Source organism: Mytilus californianus, unplaced genomic scaffold, assembly GCF_021869535.1.
Source record: "Mytilus californianus isolate M0D057914Y unplaced genomic scaffold, xbMytCali1.0.p SCAF_25, whole genome shotgun sequence".
NCBI classification, from domain to species: domain Eukaryota; kingdom Metazoa; phylum Mollusca; class Bivalvia; order Mytilida; family Mytilidae; genus Mytilus; species Mytilus californianus.
The window spans coordinates 4,974,937-4,996,528 of record NW_026262674.1 but is presented as its reverse complement, the minus strand read 5'-3'; the positions used below and the strand labels follow the sequence as shown (position 1 = coordinate 4,996,528).

Sequence of the window (21,592 nt, the reverse complement as noted above, 5' to 3'; positions counted from 1 at the left end):
AAGATCATCAAGTCTACATTACATATATCATACTTCTGATCTCGAAAATTAGGCGGATGGGGTCATTAAGTGTAAAAAGCGAAAAGTTTCAGACAGTATGCTTGTCGTATATCAAATGAAAGGTCGTAAAAAGTACATTACGAAAACATCACTTTTACAGGAAAGACCTTTCAATTGTTTTACAAACAATTGAGATACTAGTTTGTATTGATATTCTATTCTCTTCAAAGAAAAATTGGTGAAAATCAGTGATTCACAAGTCCTTTCAAACTATCGAACCCTTCTGGTTTTTCCGATTTTTCATTCACAAACTTTGTTTATCAACCCTTTATTTTAATCCCAACCATAATAAATTTTAAATATGCTACTATACTTTCAAGTTCTTATGATAATTATTATACTATCTATTTGTCCATTGGATTGATCTATTGTTGTTTGCTTTAGTCCAGTGGACTATTGAACACTAAGCAGACAACAACAATCAATCATTCGGGAATTACTTATGCTAACTATATGGCGTATTGTTGAAGGTCGTACAGTGACCTATAGTTGTTTGCTTTAGTCCAGTGGACTATTGAACACTAAGCAGACAACAACAATCAATCATTCGGGAATTACTTATGCTAACTATATGGCGTATTGTTGAAGGTCGTACAGTGACCTATAGTTGTTTGCTTTAGTCCAGTGGACTATTGAACACTAAGCAGACAACAACAATCAATCATTCGGGAATTACTTATGCTAACTATATGGCGTATTGTTGAAGGTCGTACAGTGACCTATAGTTGTTTGCTTTAGTCCAGTGGACTATTGAACACTAAGCAGACAACAACAATCAATCATTCGGGAATTACTTATGCTAACTATATGGCGTATTGTTGAAGGTCGTACGGTGACCTATAGTTCGGTTAATTTCTATGTCATTTGGTCTCTGGTGGAGAGTTGTCTCATTGGCAATTATACCACATCTTCTTATTTTTATAAGTTTCCAGAATTGACGAAGAATTACATGTACTATATATAGTTGGAACATTACCAAAAGAGTTCCCGAATTTCCCTTTGTCATGGAAACTTGATATTTAGAGTTGTATGTAACACATGGTGGTTTATATGGTTACAAGTCAATCTATAAATTATTAACAGTTTCTAAATACGTGAATAATATTTTTGTTACGAATCAGTTCCCTCAGATAGCATAATGACTATATGGTCTGTGTTGTTATTAGTATTGGCTGTTACTAATTCATTAGCAGATTTCAACTTTGGGAAGGAATGTCCGTCTGATTTGTGTGGATAAGTTTTTTAATTGACATCTCGTGTATTTACACATAAAATGTTTAAAGATCACAAACATTTAGCTGTCCCAATATGGTCAGGATAAATAAAGTCCCTAGTGTGGATAGTGTGTAACTTGCAAATATTTTTCATACACCTTCCAAATCATTTCTTTATATTTTATGCATAAGATAGCAAGTAGTGGGATCAAAAGAAATTGGGGCAAGGATTTTTAGGTTCAGTAGTGGTTTGGTCCAGTTTGAAAAGGTAAAAACATTAGTATGTCTGAAGCTGTCAAACGGAATTATAGATCCCTTTAACATGAATTTGTCCATATTTTGAATTAGAGTCGATAGGCTTTTCAATAATTTTAAATATATGTTGTCCCACTAGTGAAATGCACTACGAAATTACTGTATTCTCGGGCCTAAGATTAATTGAAAGTTTTCCGTATGAAATGTTATTGAATGATTACATTCACAACTGGTATAATCATGCAGATGCGGATCCAGGATTATGAAAAGGGAGGGGGGAGTGCGGGCCCCCAAACGAGATAAAATTTGGGGTGATAGAGGTAAAATGTCTGGATTAACCATAAATGTAGCTCCATAAAGGGGGGTAAAAAAAAAAAACTTAAATCAACCTCTGATGATCATGACTATGTTGTAATTAGTGTTGATCAACGGTTCCTAAACTATATTTGAAGGTGTGACCTTTCACGGTAAGAATGCCGACAAAGTGGTAGAACTTCTCTCCAATGGATGTGGAAAAGATAAGGAGTGTGATTGCGACAATGAAGACTCGGAGGGAGAACAAGAAGGAACATGTACAGGTAAATCTTAGTGTGATTGCGACAATGAAGACTCGGAGGGAGAACAAGAAGGAACATGTACAGGTAAATCTTAGTGTGACTGCGACAATGAAGACTCGGAGGGAGAACAAGAAGGAACATGTACAGGTAGATCTTAGTGTGATTGTGACAATGAAGACTCGGAGGGAGAACAAGAAGGAACATGTACAGGTAGATCTTAGTGTGATTGCGACAATGAAGAATCGGAGGGAGAACAAGAAGGAACATGTACAGGTAGATCTTAGTGTGATTGCGACAATGAAGACTCGGAGGGAGAACAAGAAGGAACATGTACAGGTAGATCTTAGTGTGTTTGCGACAATGAAGACTCGGAGGGAGAACAAGAAGGAACATGTACAGGTAGATCTTAGTGTGATTGCGACAATGAAGACTCGGAGGGAGAACAAGAAGAAACATGTACAGGTAGATCTTAGTGTGATTGCGACAATGAAGGCTCGGAGGGAGAACAAGAAGGAACATGTACAGGTAGATCTTAGTGTGATTGCGACAATGAAGGCTCGGAGGGAGAACAAGAAGGAACATGTACAGGTAGATCTTAGTGTGATTGCGACAATGAAGGCTCGGAGGGAGAACAAGAAGGAACATGTACAGGTAGATCTTAGTGTGATTGCGACAATGAAGACTCGGAGGGAGAACAAGAAGGAACATGTACAGGTAAATCTTAGTGTGATTGCGACAATGAAGACTCGGAGGGAGAACAAGAAGGAACATGTACAGGTAAATCTTAGTGTGATTGCGACAATGAAGACTCGGAGGGAGAACAAGAAGGAACATGTACAGGTAAATCTTAGTGTGATTGCGACAATGAAGACTCGGAGGGAGAACAAGAAGGAACATGTACAGGTAAATCTTAGTGTGATTGCGACAATGAAGACTCGGAGGGAGAACAAGAAGGAACATGTATAGGTAAATCTTAGTGTGATTGCGACAATGAAGACTCGGAGGAAGAACAAGAAGGAACATGTACAGGTACATCTTTTTTTCTAATACTTCGCAGAATTCTAAAGATTAAATAAGAATTTAATTGTTTAATTTGCGATCAGCACATGTGTGGTTGTACAATTTACGGAATAACAGTACTGTGTTTGAAGACTTGCCATCGTCAAATCACCAATGGACGTTGGCAACTCTTCTAACACAGTATTGTTATTCCTATCCGGGCTTAGTCTTTCTGTTTTAACCGGTTTTCAATAATTCGTACGGTGCAATTTCCGTTCAAACAAGGTCAAAGGTAAAAAATGAACATTCCTAAATTTTTCAAAATATAAGCAAAATGACCTTTTTTGGTTCTTATTGATATTTTTTTTCCAAAAATCTTATAAAAGAGAATACAATATTACTTCATGTCATGGGTAATGATTGTTCTCTTGATGTCTTTTTCCATTTATTAACAAAGGAAAGAAGGATAATAAGCTTGTTTAAAGTCCAGTGGTTAATGACATCACAATGGGACTTTTATGTGTTTCGCGGAAAAGTCGAAATCATCTTGTCCCTGGCTGTATATTCTTTCCGTGTTTAAACTTTATCTATGATGATTTACGTGAAATAATAAGCAATCTAAATTCATCATATCAGCTCTGCAACTGAACTTTAAAGTTATCTCTTTTTTTTTTACGATTGTGTTCACTATATTTATATGAGGCACGTATTGCAGTAATTGAATCAAAAGAGAAAATTATAGGATTCAATGCATTTGTATCTGAAAGAGGGTTATTTTACTGAAGTTTTAGATACAGTTTTAGAGGGATTCCTTTTTAATCGATGATAGAAAGATGATATTTCTAATAAACAAAGATAAAAAAAATCGCGAATATAATAAATTTCTATCTTCTATAAACGGTGCAAGTAGAGATGGCTGAACGCTAAAAATAATATATATATACCCGAAATATATGTTCCAAATAGCATGCTTCTTCCAGCAATTGTTTTGTATGTGTTTTATCAAACAGTAACATCTAAAGTTCTATGTTTTGTCAGAGTACACCTACTTTTACAAAATATTCTTGTTGCTGATTGGTTGATATTGGGTTGTGACACCTACACAGTACTTTTTGTCTTTATACTACTGATATTTACACAATTTACGAAGTCTAATTAGAACTAAATGTATTGCGAATTGCTATAATTTTTTTATACCCAAAATCTAAATATAAAATTAACGTCAATGAACTACTACAAGTCAGTAGAAAATCAAGTTGACATACTGAGCCGGATTTTTAACGTGCAAGTTCGTAAGGTAACAGTCCGCATGAAGACATGTCATTCTACCGGACACATTATTTTGACTACAAGTCGACCATCTTTGTTCTATCTCCTTATTGTCATGTGTTTAGAAGTGAAACAGCAAAAATGATTTTAAAGTTTTTGGATTGACCCGTCCGGGGATCGATCCCACGACCTCCAGCACTAAAGGCGAGCACTAAATCACCGAGGCGTTTCAAAATCAATACATATTGCAATATCAAAGTTTCGACCCCTGTATTCCCACCTAAAGTATAAAACTCGCATGTATAATTTCATTTGATCTTTTTTATATTTTTAAGAATTGTGTTTCTTCGACCTTATATTGACTACATTGAAGTGTCTAACTTAGAACAGCTAAAAAGGCTGAACTTTTGCAGATGGCAGAATTTTGGACAACTGTATGAGTTGTTCTAATTGGCCTTTGAATTTATAGCAATAAGCTTGATTATGGTCAATTGATGATGTCAAAAACTTCCTTAGAACCGAATAAGGATTTTAGTTGGTATTCAATTTATTGATTAACAGTTTGAATCACATACAAATATTTTGTTTTTCGATCGCTCATTTTTATCAGTTTCGCTGGAATTTCTGGAAAAAGTCGCTTTTCATTGAAAATATGCCATTAAGATTTTAAAATGCGTTTGATAAGTGACTGTTAATAGAAAAGAGAATAGAAACGGGGAATGTGTCAAAGACACGACAACCCGACAAAAGAGCTGACAACAGCCTAGTGGGTCTTCAACGCAGCCAGCTAGAAAATTCCGCACCTGGAGGAGGGCTTCAGTTAGCCCCTTAACAATAATGTATACCAGTTCAACACACTTAACTCGGAAACATACAAATGAACAAAAACACACAATATCCCTGTTCCTTAATTTATTTTTCTCTTGTGTTCATAAATTGTTCTGTCATTCGAAAGACATAATATGAATGTGACAAAATAAGATGTTATCCTTGACCTTTGATCTTGATTTGACGGAAATTGCACCGTACGAATATTTGACGACCGCCGGCAAAAAAGATAGTACAGATAGTTCTCTAATGGTATACGATATTGCCGTAAGTTATGTAGCTGCGGAACCGTAGCTTTTAAGTCCGTTTGATATTTTTTGACAATTTGCGGACTATCAAAAGGACCTAAGAGCTACGGTTCCGCAGATATAAGTTAGGTGGGTGCATAAAAAATGAACTTGTATGGTTAATGCCTCTCGCCTATAACAATACGGTCCTGGAAAAGAATTTTAAAAAAGTGTTCATAAAATATTTTATAAAGTTGTATAATATAGCTTTATTTGAAACTTCGTTATTTAATTATTTTTGATATCCCACTATAATAGCAGCGCAATGGAGTCATCGATCAATCATTTTCTAAATCATTCAATATACTTTATACTTTTATTGTAGTCAAGAAACCATCTGACTGTAGTGACTTGGACAAATCGATGTGTAAAAGTGGAATTTACAAGATTTATCCTGACAGGACTTCCGGTTTCAACGTTTTCTGTGAAATGGAGAAGAATGGTGGCGGTTGGACGGTAAGTAAATTGTAAACAGTGGAACATGGTAATACAAAGATTTGTCAGTGTTTGTATCCAGCGTCCTTAAAAGAAACTAGGTACTGTCAGCAATGCTCTCATACCCTAGTTACTTGCAAAGTCCGTGCCTGGGTGTGGGAAACCCCAAAAATAATTGAGATACGAAAAAAATAGGATGTGCACAAAAGCATTATATGGTTCAATTGTGAGAAAGCTTCAATAAATTACAATAAGGGGTTGAGAAGGTGCTGCGGATACAAAATGGGTACCCCCAATGTGTACCATAGTGAGCAAATATGCTAATGTGACTGAGTCCTTGCCATCCTAAAGTAAACCCCAAAGAAGATTCAGATGGGGAACTGGAATAGGAGGTACAAAATTACATTTTGTGATTACGAATCTATGGAAGTTTCAAATAATTCTGTCAAGCAGTCCATTAGCAGTTGCAGATACAAAAGTGGAACAGACGGACGGACTATCATTATATACCGACGCTTAAGATTAGTTTCGTTTAATTTTTAATTGTGCTTTGATTTTATTTGTGCTTAAATGTAGTAGTGATTCGGTTTCAGTGTTTGATTGTTCTAAAAAAACAATAGCATTGTTTTGCATGTAATTCAACATGAATGTGCTGTATCTATCCATTTTAATATATGCTGCTTAAATCCTTTATTTACATGCTTTTTGTTTTTACATGTTTTATGTAATGTATATTTTATTCATATTCGGTGAAAAGCTCTAAGAAACTTATGTTTGTATTGTTATATGTGAACCGAATTAACATAAAACTTTCGTAATAAACATATGTTTTTATTTCTCTGCTTTGTATCGATCTGTAAAGTTAAGCCCTTTTCAACTTATTTTTATAGTTTGTTCTTATGTTGTACTGTTACATCAGATTTTGCACCAGAAAACATGATTAATCCCGCCACATTCTTTATGTGCCTGTCCCAAGTCAGGAGCCTGTAGTTCAGTGGTTGTCGTTGGTTCATCTCTGATATATTTGTTTTTCGAAAATAGTTTGTTATAAATCAGGCCGTTAGTTTTCTCAATTGAATTGTTTCATATTTTTCATAACGGGGCCTTTTATAGCTGACTATATACAGTATGGGTTTTTCTCGTTGTTGAAGGCCGTACGGTTGCCTATAATTGCTTATATCCACTTCATTTGAACTTTGGTGGATAGTTGTCTCATTGGCAATCATACCACATCTCCTTATTTTTATAATAATAGAAAAAATGTCCACACACAGTATTGATAGGATTGAAGGTAAAACAAGTGCAAGAATTATGGGAATATTCAAACAAAAAGAGAAAAAAGTACAAATAATCTATGGGTTTAGAACAGAAGAAGAAGATACTATAAATAAGTACACGTACCAATAAGACGAAACTATTTGATAATATATGTATCTACAAAAGCTGTTACATCTGCATTTAGGAAAATGCAGAAATGGTCGAAATTTTATTAACCAAAATTTTGTCGAAATAGGGAATTGTAACATAATACAATACAATACGTTAATTATAGTAATTAAAGGGCCACTTAGGGTATCTTTACAAACCTGATAGTAAATATAATTGCTACAGGACTGCGTGTTTATGTTAATTTTTAAGTGATCCAGCGCAGAATGAATGGCCACATCAATTTCTATAGAGACTGGGAAGCATATAAACGTGGATTTGGTAACATGAAAGGAGAACACTGGTTAGGTAATGAACAATGCAACTATTAATCAATAATGTTCATGTTTTCCCACGTTCGGGTTTTAAAATTTTCTACAAACTTTTGTCTTAGTTTTTTTTTAAAAGTCATATGATACTTCAAATTTAACAAAGGGGCCTCGGTCGCGAATTGGTCTAAATAGTTCAACTACAGTATCACTAGCATGTCAACAGTGAGGTTGTTGGTTCGAACCCCGCACGTTGGCAGGTTCGATCGACTCCAATCTTAATTGACTAGGATTGTTAGTTTTCCTGCCGAAGGTCGATGGTTCTCTCCGGGATTCCTCCACGATCGCCACGAAATATCCAATAGTGCTAAAGTCCTCCTACAAAATACGTGTACATAGACGTTCTTTTAAAAAGAAAAGCCTTTATTTTATTCAAATCTTCCGAATTGTACTGGTATGGAATTATTGTCTTCCCGTACTCTAATTCGCAGACATTAATTCCGTATGCAGTGACCCTAACGGTGACACCTTTTGATAAAAATTCGACAGCTGCACAGTGGAAGTGTGAGGGAAAACCCCGTGATTAAAGAAAAGGTAAACAAACGTGGAATGAAGATAGTATTAATCGATTCGGAAAGAAAAAAAAATAAACCAAATCAATTAATAACTGTTATGATAAATTTTAATTAACAAATGAGAACCCATTGAAAATATTTTAAAACAAATATACATCGCTCGATCAACTCACTTTTTTCACGTGCTCAATTATTCTGTGTTGATTGTTTATCAAAGGTAACGATCAGTAAACTTCGGCACCGGATCCCGAAAGTTAATTAGGAGCAAAGGTTTTCGACCAACAATTGCATGATGCAATATTTACATATAGTCGATAATACGTTATGGATTCGCAAGAGTGTAAAAATACGTGCACAGAGGTCATAGTTTAGTATATATGCACGCATTGGTTCAATAATGTCCTTAACATTATTTTTTTATCAGAAAAAAAAAACGTGACTTAAGGTTAACATTTTACCGTCAGTAATTGATATGAACCGATTGTATTTTTTTTTATATTAAGACTCTAAATTATCAGCAACGAGTCCAAAATTAAAGCTTTTTGTAAAGATGAAAATATGATATGGACAATATTCGTACATTGTAGGAACATATAAAAAAAAATCGTCAAGGGTTCCATAGATCCCGGCCTGTGTCTAGCCTGCGATTGCCGTTGTCAGTGTAAAAATGCAACACTGACCGCAAAGAGTCCATTTCTCATTAAAATACAGAATTAAAAAAATATAACTTTTTCTTTATTTGCTATTTCTTGATCTTGAAGAGCAGCTTCTATTCAAATATCATAACAATCCTTGAAGGTTTACAAATTTATCATGTCAAAAAACGTAATCCCAAACTGTTTGTAAAAGTTAACTGCAAAAAACTCATTTTATCAGTAAATTACTGAAAATTAAATATATAAAATTGAGAATGGAAATGGGGAATGTGTCAAAGAGACAACAACCCGACCATAGAACAGACAACAGCAGGTTGTATATATATATATCATTTGCTTCATGATATCTGTACACTTGTATTTGTATGATGAAAAAGTCGAATGCAGGATAAAATTTATTTCTTCGATCGTATTTAAAAACGCTTTTCGTGAAAGATATAATACGTTTTAATCGATTCGTCAGCAGAGTGGGAGAGGACTTGATAAGTTTGGGTCTATCACAATCAGTTCAAATAATATGGCGTCAGTGGTAAGTTTAGAAGAAGACGAGGAAAGACTGATATTTCCGTCACAAAAATAGAACTGATAATAGGGAGGGGAGACCGGTTTACTTCCGTCACAAAAATAGAACTCATCATAAAGAGGGGAGACAGATACTCCCATCACAAAAATAGAACTGATCATGTAGAGGGGAGACAGATACCCACGTCACAAAATAGAACTGACAATATAGAGGGGATACCCCCCCCCCTCCGCCCCCCCGGTCACAAAAATAGAACTGTTCATATATAATCATACCAACAAAACATGCAAAACACGTAAAATGTCACCCAATTCTATTTTTCAGTCTGATTTGAATGTAATTATTAATCCCCCTTGTTTTATTCCGGATCGAAATTTTATTGATGATTTACAATGATTCTTTCTATTCTGTAGGAAATGAACACTTGCATCAGCTGACTTCACAAGGAAAATACATGCTTAGGGTAGACATGTCAGACTTTGTAAACAGTAAGAGACATGCTGTTTATAGCAAATTCTCAGTTGGAAGTGAAAGTTCAGGATATAAATTAGACATCACTGGCTACTCTGGAGATACAGGTGAGTGGAGTCTCTTTTATCATTATTATATCGCAAGCACTTGGTGGTATAATGTGCGCACGTTCAACGCTGTAACAACCTTGAAAAATACCAGATAGAAACATTCGATTCTTAAAATACATTCAAATGCTGAAACAAACAAAATACGGTCCGAAAGAACATATAAAACACCAACCCAACCCAAAAACCGGGGATGATCTCAGGTGGTCCGGAAGGTTAATCAGATCCTGCTTCATGGTGCACATGTCATGCTGATCATGCAATTACAAACCCGGTGATGAATCTAATTCGGTAGGTCACATTCGAGGAAAAGAGGACGGGATTTTGATTACAACAACATATACGTCGTCATATTTAATAACGGTCAACCAACTCGTGATAGTGTCCGTAAAATTCTCGAAGGAATGATTTCAATTTCATCTCTTGGAACTCATGGTTAAATAGCTTTCTTAAGAAGCAACCCTCTACCAAGGACATCATGATAGGAAATCCCTGGGATATCGTATCAACACGTCCTTCAAACGTAACAAATATGTTGTCAATAAAGAAATCAAGCATCTTGATAATATCAGTTTCAGACAATTTTTGTTTGAATCAGAGTGATTTTTTTTTTATAAAAAACGATTTATCCTTCTCTAAGACAAGATACTTGTATTTACGTTCACAATTTATTTTATGAAACAAAGCAGGACCAATTCTTTCAATTTGTTTTTTAGTTTGGAATGGGGATACTTGTGTATAGGGTAGGAAAGTCGAATGTTTTAATGCTATTGCAAGAGGAAAGAGACTAAGATTATATGTACCCTAACAGATCTTTCGAATTTTAAAGTATCAACATCTGATTCACGCCGCCCTTATAGAGTCGGTAGTTTCACAATAACTTTGAAACCCGACTTTAATTGCTGATACAACTGATGTTAATAAATTAGAAAGAAATTTTCGTGAAGCCATTGTAAGACCCAGCAATATAACATTGTTTGTGAGGTCACTTATATACTTTATGTATCCAATACAGTGATGAAAGATCAAGTCCCAGTTTCCAAGTGAATTGTCAATACCTTATTCCTTTATCAAGCAGTTTATGTAATGTTATTTACATATAAACGATGTCGTTTAGGGTTTTATCTGCGGGGACAACAACATATTTGTCATGTATGAAGGACATGTGCTACTAGCGACATTTGGGTCTTTGAAGATCGATGTAGAATGTGTATTCATAGACCCATCCATTTTTTTTTAAATTCCAATTTGTACAACGACATCACAACATTAACACGTTCGGAAACCCAGTAAATAAATAAAATACTTGATAAAAGTTTTCTCTAACTAAATAACCGACCGTGCAAGAACCTCGATGGTAGTCAAGATCGTTAAAAACCTAACCCCTCCCCCTCGTCGTAACCACAAAATAATTAATGTGAAATTAGGAAAGAATATGTTGCCTGTTGCTCAGATCAGAGGTATCTATTTTTGTATTACCAAACTTCCGGGAACCATTGCGATCTTATATATATTCTATGAAATTTATGTTAATTTTTTCAGCACAAGCCAGGATAAGGTTTAGTTTTTACATGGAATAACTGTCACTTTATTCAAACTTAAGAACAAACATGACAAGAAATTTCCTCCGTTGAAATTTTGCAAACATCCTATAGAGACAATTACACAGATGATTAATATGGACCATTTGGTACATGGCCGTGTTCTAAGCGACACGTACATGCAGGTCATAAATTAATTTGTTGAAATCAAACATTTAAATACTAATGGGTGCCGTAGGAGGTCCACCGGAGTTTTGAGCGAGGATTTCTTGGCATGTAACATAGAAAACTCAGGGTTAGAATTCATAGAACAGACAAGGTGCAGTGGCAAATATTTCAAGGGTACCCCCGTCACCCTTTTAGGGGCGGATCCGGCCATTTCTAAAAAGGGGGTTAAAACCCAGGATAAAGGGGGTTGGCGTTCCAATCATATGTCTCCATTCAAAAGCATTGATTGTCAGAAAAAGGGGGTTTCAACCCCCGGAACACAACACCCCCCCCTGGATCCGCCACTGCCCTTTGCAAAAAAAATCTTTTTTTTCTTCTAGGTGCCTTCGGACTTTACATTTTATTAGAAGAAAATTGGTCCTGCATACTACGTTTTTAATTGTAGTTTCACTTTCTATATTCGGTATTTATTCTAATGTAAGCCCCACGTGGTAAAGTTCACGTGATGCAAGAATATATTATCTTGGACTTCTTTTCAGGCGGGGACTCCAAGCAGACAACATGCGTGTGTATAACGGCATTGTATATTTTCTATTTGATAAAGAGAGTTGCCGGTCCTGTACATGAATAGATCGGTTAAGAAGCAATGTTTCAATTTTAATTAGATTGGAAAGCCTAATTCAAGGGGTGAAAATGGAGGGAGCAAAAGGAGGGGTTCCACAGGGAATATTTTTATCTTATGAAATATATATTTGAAAGGTTTATTATTTTTTTATTCAATATAAAAAATAATAGGTTAGACAAATTGTGAATTCTCCCATGCCAAGAAATTTCCTCCGTTGAATTTTTTCAAACATCCCATAGACACAATTACACACTGTCAGATAATTAATATTGACCATTTGGTACATAAATGCTCGAAGCATGTACATAAATGGATGACTTTGTTTTCGAACATAACATATAATTGCTTGCTGCTAGTAATCTTCAGAAAATCTATACAAAGTAATTAAGTATTTGTAATCTTCGGTTTATTTTTGTAACATAGACGGTTTCGAATTTTGTTCTAAGACTTGGGAGATAATATAAAAAGAACTCATGATGCCAAAGAGGTCCCTGTTAATTATATAACTCTTCACGAGTTCAGGTCTTATACATACTTTGCTTATTGTTGAAGGCCGTACGGTGACCTATAGTTGTTAATTTCTGTACATGTGTCATTTGGTCTCTTGTTGAGAGTTGTCTCATTGGCAATCATACCACATCTGCTTATTTTTATATTGACTTTCAAATGTTGATCGTTCTTGATGAAGGTAAATCCAGAAATGCGCGTAGGACGCACAGAATTAATAAGGTGTTGGTAACTGTGTTGGTACCATTTCGAATCTAATTCTTTATCATTGATTCATTAATTGAGTATTGGTTGCTTAACGTCCAGCGACAAATATGTCATGGATGTTTAGAACGAACATAATAAATAGATGTGGTTAGGGTTTTTTTTATACAATAATTCGTGTATACCATGCAGGTGATTCTATGAAGAGGTACCAAAATGGGAACAGATTTTCAACGATGGATAAAGACCTTGACACATCTGGCGAAAACTGTGCTGAGAAGTATAAGGGTGGGTGGTGGTATGGTGCATGCCACGAGAGCAACTTAAATGGCCTCTATCATAAAGGAAGCCACACAACGTTTGCTGATGGTGTAAACTGGAAACAATGGAAGGGTTACAACTACTCATTAAAGACAACAACCATGATGATCCGAAAAGCATAAATGGATGGACCTAATTACTGAAAAATACATTAAGCAAATGATTATCTGTTTTGTTGTTATTCTTTAAACAGTAAATATACTCAGTCGTTCAAGACCATTAGATAACAGTAAAACAAAGCTTTAAATATACTCAGTCGTCCAAGACCATTAGATAACAGTAAAACAAAGCTTTAAATATACTCAGTCGTCCAAGACAATTAGATAACAGTAAAACAAAGCTTTAAATATACTCAGTCGTTCAAGACCATTAGATAACAGTAAAACAAAGCTTTAAATATACTCAGTCGTCCAAGACCATTAGATAACAGTAAAACAAAGCTTTAAATATACTCAGTCGTCCAAGACCATTAGATAACAGTAAAACAAAGCTTTAGATCTACTCAGTCGTTCAGAACCATTAGATAACAGTAAAACAAAGCTGATATACTCAGTCGTTCAAGAACGTTAGGTAACAGTAAAACAAAGCTTTAGATCTACTCAGTCGGTCAGAACCATTAGATAACAGTAAAATACACACACCCATTGGGAACACCTCTTGAATTATCATGTTTTTAAAAATACACCAAAAAAGTGAACAAAACGGATTGTGATACAGATTTCACCATTCCTTATTCTCTATCTCGTTCTTGACTGGATATTGACCAGACAAACAGCTCTCGTGTGTAGGCGTAAAAGCAAAATATCTGCTTCTTTCGAACACGCCCTCTTTCCCAAGTGGCAGTTGAAATTTCCTGCACTCCACATCCCTATCGATCCTCTTTACAAACCCTTCTTAGTTAATTGTGTCAAATTGTTATCATCATTTGAGTAAGCGTGAACTTTTAACCACTGGACAGAAAACAAAATTCAATCAATAAATATTTCTGGTATAAGTTAATATTTACAAAATGTAATATATTACGACCATTTCGTCGGACTTCCGAAGATATTGTATATTTGGTACGGATGCCTTTTCTTTATTAAAAATAATATTGCCTATAGTTTTCCTTATGTTCTACTAATGTTAACTGGTCAGTCCTTAAGAAAATTACAAATCTGTTGCAGTTGCAAATATTGCATGCATATCAAAAATTAAAACCAAACTAAATATTATTGTTATACACATAATGCACATACCCGGTCATACAATCTATCGATACTTTTATTTTGGCATTGCACAAGGTCGTAGATATAAGAAGATGTGGTATGAGTGCCAATGAGACAACTCTCCATCCAAGTCAAAATTTATAAAAGTAAACCATTATAGGTCACAGTACGGTCTTCAACACGGAGCCTTGGCTCACAACGAACAGTAAGCTATAAAGGGCCCCCAAAAAATTACTAGTGTAAAACCATTCAAACGGGAAAACCAACGGTCTAATCTATATAAAAAACGAGAAACGAGAAACACTAATGAACCACATCAACAAACGACAACTACTGAACATCAGATTCCTGACTTAGGACAGGTGCAAACAAATGCAGCGGGTTTAAACGTTTTAATGGTACCAAACCTTCACCCTTTTTCTGAAACAATAGTGTAACATCACAACATAGAAAGACACACTATAACACACGTAGACACACGTGTTTTTTCTCTGGCATTTAACAATGTCCGGAGTGCCCAGAGAGAACCATCGAACATCGGTTGTTATCCATGGTATCGATCTGATGAGTTAAGCCCTTTTCAACTGATTTTTATAGTTTGTTTTCTCGTTGTACTGTTACACTACTGTCCGTTTTCTTGTTGTACTGTTACACCACTGTCCGTTTTCTTGTTGTACTGTTACACCACTGTCTGTTTTCTCGTTGTACTGTTACACCACTGTCCGTTTTCTCGTTGTACTGTTACACCACTGTTCGTTTTCTTGTTGTACTGTTACACCACTGTCCGTTTTCTTGTTGTACTGTTACGCCACTGTTCGTTTTCTTGTTGTACTGTTACACCACTGTCCGTTTTCTCGCTGTACTGTTACACCACTGTCCGTTTTCTTGTTGTACTGTTACACCACTGTTCGTTTTCTCGCTGTACTGTTACACCACTGTCCGTTTTCTTGTTGTACTGTTACACCACTGTCCGTTTTCTTGTTGTACTGTTACACCACTGTTCGTTTTCTTGTTGTACTGTTACACCACTGTCCGTTTTCTCGCTGTACTGTTACACCACTGTCCGTTTTCTTGTTGTACTGTTACACCACTGTCCGTTTTCTTGTTGTACTGTTACACCACTGTTCGTTTTCTTGTTGTACTGTTACACCACTGTCCGTTTTCTTGTTGTACTGTTACACCACTGTCCGTTTTCTTGTTGTACTGTTACACCACTGTCCGTTTTCTCGTTTGTATTGTTGTACATTTGTCATTTCGAGACAGGGGCATCGGTGGTCGAGTGGTCTGAGTAGTCGAACTACTCTACAACTAGCCTGTACTGTTACACCACTGTCCGTTTTCTTGTTTGTATTGTTGTACATTTGTCATTTCGAGACAGGGGCCTCGGTGGTCGAGTGGTCTGAGTAGTCGAATTACTCTACAACTAGCCTGTACTGTTACACCACTGTCCGTTTTCTCGTTTGTATTGTTGTACATTTGTCATTTCGAGACAGGGGCCTCGGTGGTCGAGTGGTCTGAGTAGTCGAACTACTCTACAACTAGCCTGTACTGTTACACCACTGTCCGTTTTCTCGTTTGTATTGTTGTACATTTGTCATTTCGAGACAGGGGCCTCGGTGGTCGAGTGGTCTGAGTAGTCGAACTACTCTACAACTAGCCTGTACTGTTACACCACTGTCCGTTTTCTCGTTTGTATTGTACATTTGTCATTTCGAGACAGGGGCCTCGGTGGTCGAGTGGTCTGAGTAGTCGAACTACTCTACAACTAGCCTGTACTGTTACACCACTGTCCGTTTTCTCGTTTGTATTGTTGTACATTTGTCATTTCGAGACAGGGGCCTCGGTGGTCGAGTGGTCTAAGTAGTCGAACTACTCTACAACTAGCCTGTACTGTTACACCACTGTCCGTTTTCTCGTTTGTATTGTTGTACATTTGTCATTTCGAGACAGGGGCCTCGGTGGTCGAGTGGTCTAAGTAGTCGAACTACTCTACAACTAGCCTGTACTGTTACACCACTGTCCGTTTTCTCGTTTGTATTGTTGTACATTTGTCATTTCGAGAGAGGGGCCTCGGTGGTCGAGTGGTCTGAGTAGTCGAACTACTCTACAACTAGCCTGTACTGTTACACCACTGTCCGTTTTCTCGTTTGTATTGTTGTACATTTGTCATTTCGAGAGAGGGGCCTCGGTGGTCGAGTGGTCTGAGTAGTCGAACTACTCTACAACTAGCCTGTACTGTTACACCACTGTCCGTTTTCTCGTTTGTATTGTTGTACATTTGTCATTTCGAGAGAGGGGCCTCGGTGGTCGAGTGGTCTGAGTAGTCGAACTACTCTACAACTAGCCTGTACTGTTACACCACTGTCCGTTTTCTCGTTTGTATTGTTGTACATTTGTCATTTCGAGACAGGGGCCTCGGTGGTCGAGTGGTCTGAGTAGTCGAACTACTCTACAGCTAGCCTGTACTGTTACACCACTGTCCGTTTTCTCGTTTGTATTGTTGTACATTTGTCATTTCGAGACAGGGGCCTCGGTGGTCGAGTGGTCTGAGTAGTCGAACTACTCTACAACTAGCCTGTCAACACTAAGGTTGTGAGTTCGAATCTTCGACTCCAATCTTAATCAATTAGGATTGCCAGTTTTCCTACCGAAGCTCGATGGTTCTCTCCGGGCACTCCGGCTTCATTCACCAATAAAAACTGACCACCACGAAATAGCACAATAGTGCTGAAAGTGGCATTGAATACCAATCAATCAATCATTTTGGAGCCTTTTACTATGCGGTACGGGTTTCTGCCCATTGTTGCAGGCCGTACGATGACCTGCAGTTAGTAACTTCTACGTCATTTGATCTCTGGTGGAGAGCTGTTAATTGGTTATCATACCACATCTTATTCAGAATGAGAACAAATTAACAATTAATGCAATAGGTAGGTCCTGTAATTGGGAATTAACCGGGATAAAGGGCGGGAAGTTTGCACAAAAACGAGGATATCTTGGATAGATACAGACATTTTGCCTTGCAATAGTCCACCCCTTACGGACCAATTAAAGAGTCGCTGCAAGGGTTCTTAACGTACAGACTGTGTGGCACTCTCTACATGAGGTTGAATTTAAATAACGCCCCAATTCTTACAGGACGTGGCTGCGTATTTATAGATCCCGCACAACTAAACGGACGCCCTACTTTATCAAGGATTTTACTGTCGGTCGGAAAAAGACCAAAAAGTGAATACATTTCTATACCCCAGTCACCCTTGGGTAAACATAATTTGACGAACAGTCTCTCGTCGTAAAGCAAAATGTCCAGACCGCAATATACTCTCCGGAACGGTCAAACACTGAAAAGATTTCAGTTGAATGAAAAAAAAACTTTAATGTATCCAAGCATGTTGGTTTTTATTAATCTACACTGAAGGATGAAAGTAAAAATATCCCTAGTAAAATTGTACAATCGATTATAGTTGGTTCTTTATTGAATACTTTATTAAGGTGGTTAAACTCAATGAAAACTGATGGCAAATGCCGTCAGAATGGGCTTACAGTGAATATTTACTATACAATTGTAACTAGATGTTAAGCAAATAAAAAAGAGTGCACACACTGAAATGTCAATGAATGGCTGGGAGTGTACTCTAAAAGCATTGATTTAGATTTTTATTGCATGTTCATTAAAATCAAACTCTTAAAAACAAAATAACACTTTATCGGTGTTCTGTTCTTTCCAGCTAAACAAATAATCGATCATCGGTCAACATTTTAATTGGTTTAATAGCATAAGCAAATAGAAAATAATTCTGTTACAACACACTGGGACAATGACACGTGAATAAATTGAAATTTATACGCGTACTGAAATGTGAAAAAAACGCAATTACGTTTTATAAATAGTCATTGTGAACGTGCTGCTAATAACGGGCATATTATTCCCACTTCGAGTGACCAGTCTTAGCTCTTGCTTCCAAATGTCGTTTGCTTGGATTGGCATACAAGTACCAAATACCAAAGTCGTTTGTTTGAACTGATTGAAGATCGACCTGACGTCCTCCTGTACTACGCGAGACAAGCACAACACCACTGATGCAGTTGTACGTGTATATGGAAATAATCTGTATTCAAATTCTTGACCAAATGGCCCCGCTCAAGAATATCTCTGAGGACACGAATGCCCCTGCTCAAGAATATCTCTGAACACGAATGCCCCCGCTCAAGAATATCTCTGAGGACACCAATACCCCCGCTCAAGAATATCTCTGAGAAGACGAATGCCCCTGCTCAAGAATATCTCTAAACACGATTCCGCCGCTCAAGAATATCTCTGAGGACACTAATGCCCCCGCTCAAGAATATCTCTGAGGACACGAATGCCCCTGCTCAAGAATATCTCTGGACACGAATGCCCCCGCTCAAGAATATCTCTGAGGACACGAATGCCCCCGCTAAAGAATATCTCTGAGGACACGAATGCCCCAGCTCAAGAATATCTCTGAGGACACGAATGCCCCTGCTCAAGAATATCTCTGAGGACACCAATGCCCCCTCTCAAGAATATCTCTGAGGACACCAATGCCCCCGCTCAAGAATATCTCTGAGGACACCAATGCCCCCGCACAAGAATATCTCTGAGGACACGAATGCCCCCGCTCAAGAATATCTCTGAGGACACGAATGCCCCATCTCAAGCTTTGCAACAAAAATGGGATGGACAACAGGTGGAAAGATGGAAAGACGGATGGTAAAGGGTAACACTTAATGCAACCGCCATAGGCAGGGCGCATAAAAATCAAATATGACGGACAGAAACAAATGACAAAGAATGTGGTTAAACTCCACATGTTTGTGACAACTCAACATGTCCCTTAACCTGGGAAAGTGGTGCTACAGCACAATAAAAGAACAAACTGTAACAAGAGTGCACACGCTGAAATGTCTCACCTGCTTTACTGACCATTGATTTTATGTTGAAAGTCTTAAAGATAAAGGTTTTACTAAAAGCATTACAGAAACTTAAAATTTTTAAAAATCTATGACAATGAGGTCAAGGTCAGAAAAATTGTGTCAGACAGACATATACACCTTACAATTTTTTATACACCACCTATTGCGTATGCAAATTGAAAAACAGACCAAAACACAAACACTTAATATTGACCAATGAACCATAAATATGAGGTCAAGGTCAGATGATACCTGCCAGACAGACATGTGCACTTTACAATTATTCCATACACCATATAGAAATGACTTATTGCTATTAGTATTCGAAAAACAGACCAAAACACAAAAACTTAACATTGACCAATGAACCATGAAAATGAGGTCAAGGTCAGATGATACCTGCCAGACAAACATGTACACCTTACAATCTTTCCATACACCAAATATAGTTGACCTATTGCTTGTAGTACTTGAAAAACAGACCAAAAACACAAAAACTTAACATCGACCAATGAACCATGAAAATGAGGTCAAGGTCGGATGAAACCTGCCAGACTAATATGTACCCATTACAATCATTCCATACACCAAATATAGTTGACCTACTGCTTATAGTATTTGAGAAACGGACCTAATCGTGTAACTTTAACCATGTTAACCTTGATCACTGATCCATTAAATGAGGTTGAGGTCAGGTGAACTCTGTCTGACGGACATGTAGACGTTGCAAGGAACTCATATACCAAATATAGTTATCCTATTACTCATATCTGTGAGAAATTCACATGACAATAAGCAGTCACTGAACCATGAAAATGAGGTCAAGGACAATGGACATATGATTGACGGAAACTTTGTAACATAAGGTATCTGCATACAAGATATGAAGCATCCAGCTCTTCTATTCTGAAATATAAAGCTTTATACAAATCGTTTACTCTGCTGTTGCCGGATAGTAATATCTATGTCTCGCATACTGCTACTTTCTTCGCAGGCGAGACAAAAATTAGTTGCTAATTGGAACAAAGCACAAACAAACAACTTACATAAAGACAAAAGAAACAAAGTTCAAATTTAACAGATAAGACCACTCACAGTTACTGATAGCTTGTTTAAAGCCAATTTATAAATAAATCCTGTTCTCCAACTTACGTTCTGTAGTCATGGTAGTCATTGTGGTTAATTATAACTAAAACATACATACAACATGCAGAATTCTATTTAATCAAAGTGGATTTCAACATTTTTAGGTGAAGTTGTGTTCTTATCTAAGTTTGTGTCTCTAGTAAGGTCTTTAGTTGTATCTGAAATAACATTTAGTTGATCAGAGGACTTTATTGCATCACCAGTACTAATATCTGTGCTGGCTTTTTCTGTATTGATTTTACAGTCAGCCATATTAGAATTTTCAGAAAGGGGATTAGAATCCTCTATATCGGATTTTTCTGAACAGTTTTTAGAATCAGTTTCTATCTCCACCATTGAATTATCAGAGCTATTTACAATATCACAACTGCTTGGTATGGCATTACTATTTATTTGTTCGCCATCACAACTATCTGAAGCAATTTTCTGAAGCTTTTCACTAACTTTTTCCATATCAGTTTTACTATCACACAACTTTTTAGAATTTTCGGGAAGTTCATTATTTTTATTTTCTGTATCACCAGCAGAATAATGAATGATTTTTTTTTTATTATCTTCATTATGCATTTCAAAATTGTATTTTTCGTCTGACTCGTCACTTTCCGTCATTTCATCTGTACTATCCTCATAACTCTCTTCTTCCAAGGCTAAATTTTCTAACCTAGAACTTGTTTCATCAACCCAATGCTTAATTACAATGTATTTTAGTTTATTGTAAGAAATAATGACCAGAGCATGTAATGAGGTTCTGCGCAAGCTTCCCAGTAATTCCCAAGTGTCTCATGTAATAAGTTACATTCCTTTAATAACTAAGCCTTGTTATTACAGCTAAGTTTATCCCTTAAAAGCCTTGTCTCATTGAATTACCATGGTTAATCAAAAATGCATTAATTTAATTAAAAAATTAGTTATCAAGGCCATGCATTTAGTTTCTGTGCAAAGTCTCAAGAGTTCCCTAGAGCCCACTATAGATTAAAATATTTTTGATTTATTTTACAAATAAC

General features: G+C 36.6%; 2 protein-coding genes across 2 annotated transcripts in view; one reads left to right on the top strand and one right to left on the bottom strand.

The window, feature by feature from the left end:
- Positions 1-1,169: 1,169 nt before the first annotated feature.
- On the top strand, positions 1,170-13,476 carry LOC127732600 (microfibril-associated glycoprotein 4-like). Its single transcript, XM_052241662.1, has 6 exons — positions 1,170-1,283; positions 1,982-2,107; positions 5,795-5,927; positions 7,544-7,638; positions 9,766-9,930; positions 13,168-13,476. Exons 1-6 carry the CDS (start codon positions 1,199-1,201, stop codon positions 13,416-13,418), a joined length of 855 nt encoding a protein of 284 aa, XP_052097622.1. The 5' UTR covers positions 1,170-1,198; the 3' UTR covers positions 13,419-13,476.
- A 7,169-nt stretch (positions 13,477-20,645) lies between these two features.
- The window catches only part of LOC127732560 (selenocysteine insertion sequence-binding protein 2-like), a 57,794-nt gene continuing 56,847 nt past the window's right edge, over positions 20,646-21,592 (bottom strand). Inside the window, exon 18 of the mRNA XM_052241612.1 lies at positions 20,646-21,249. Coding sequence (XP_052097572.1) covers positions 20,664-21,249 — 586 coding nt within the window. The 3' untranslated portion in view covers positions 20,646-20,663. The remainder of the gene's footprint in view (positions 21,250-21,592) is intronic.

Coding starts and splice junctions, on each gene's coding strand:
- LOC127732600 (XM_052241662.1), top strand. CDS start 1,199: ATGACTATATGGTCTGTGTTGTTATTAGTATTGGCTGTTACTAATTCA. Junction 2,108..5,794: donor ACAAGAAGGAACATGTACAG/GTAAATCTTAGT, acceptor CTTTTATTGTAG/TCAAGAAACCATCTGACTGT. Junction 5,928..7,543: donor AATGGTGGCGGTTGGACGGT/AAGTAAATTGTA, acceptor TAATTTTTAAGT/GATCCAGCGCAGAATGAATG.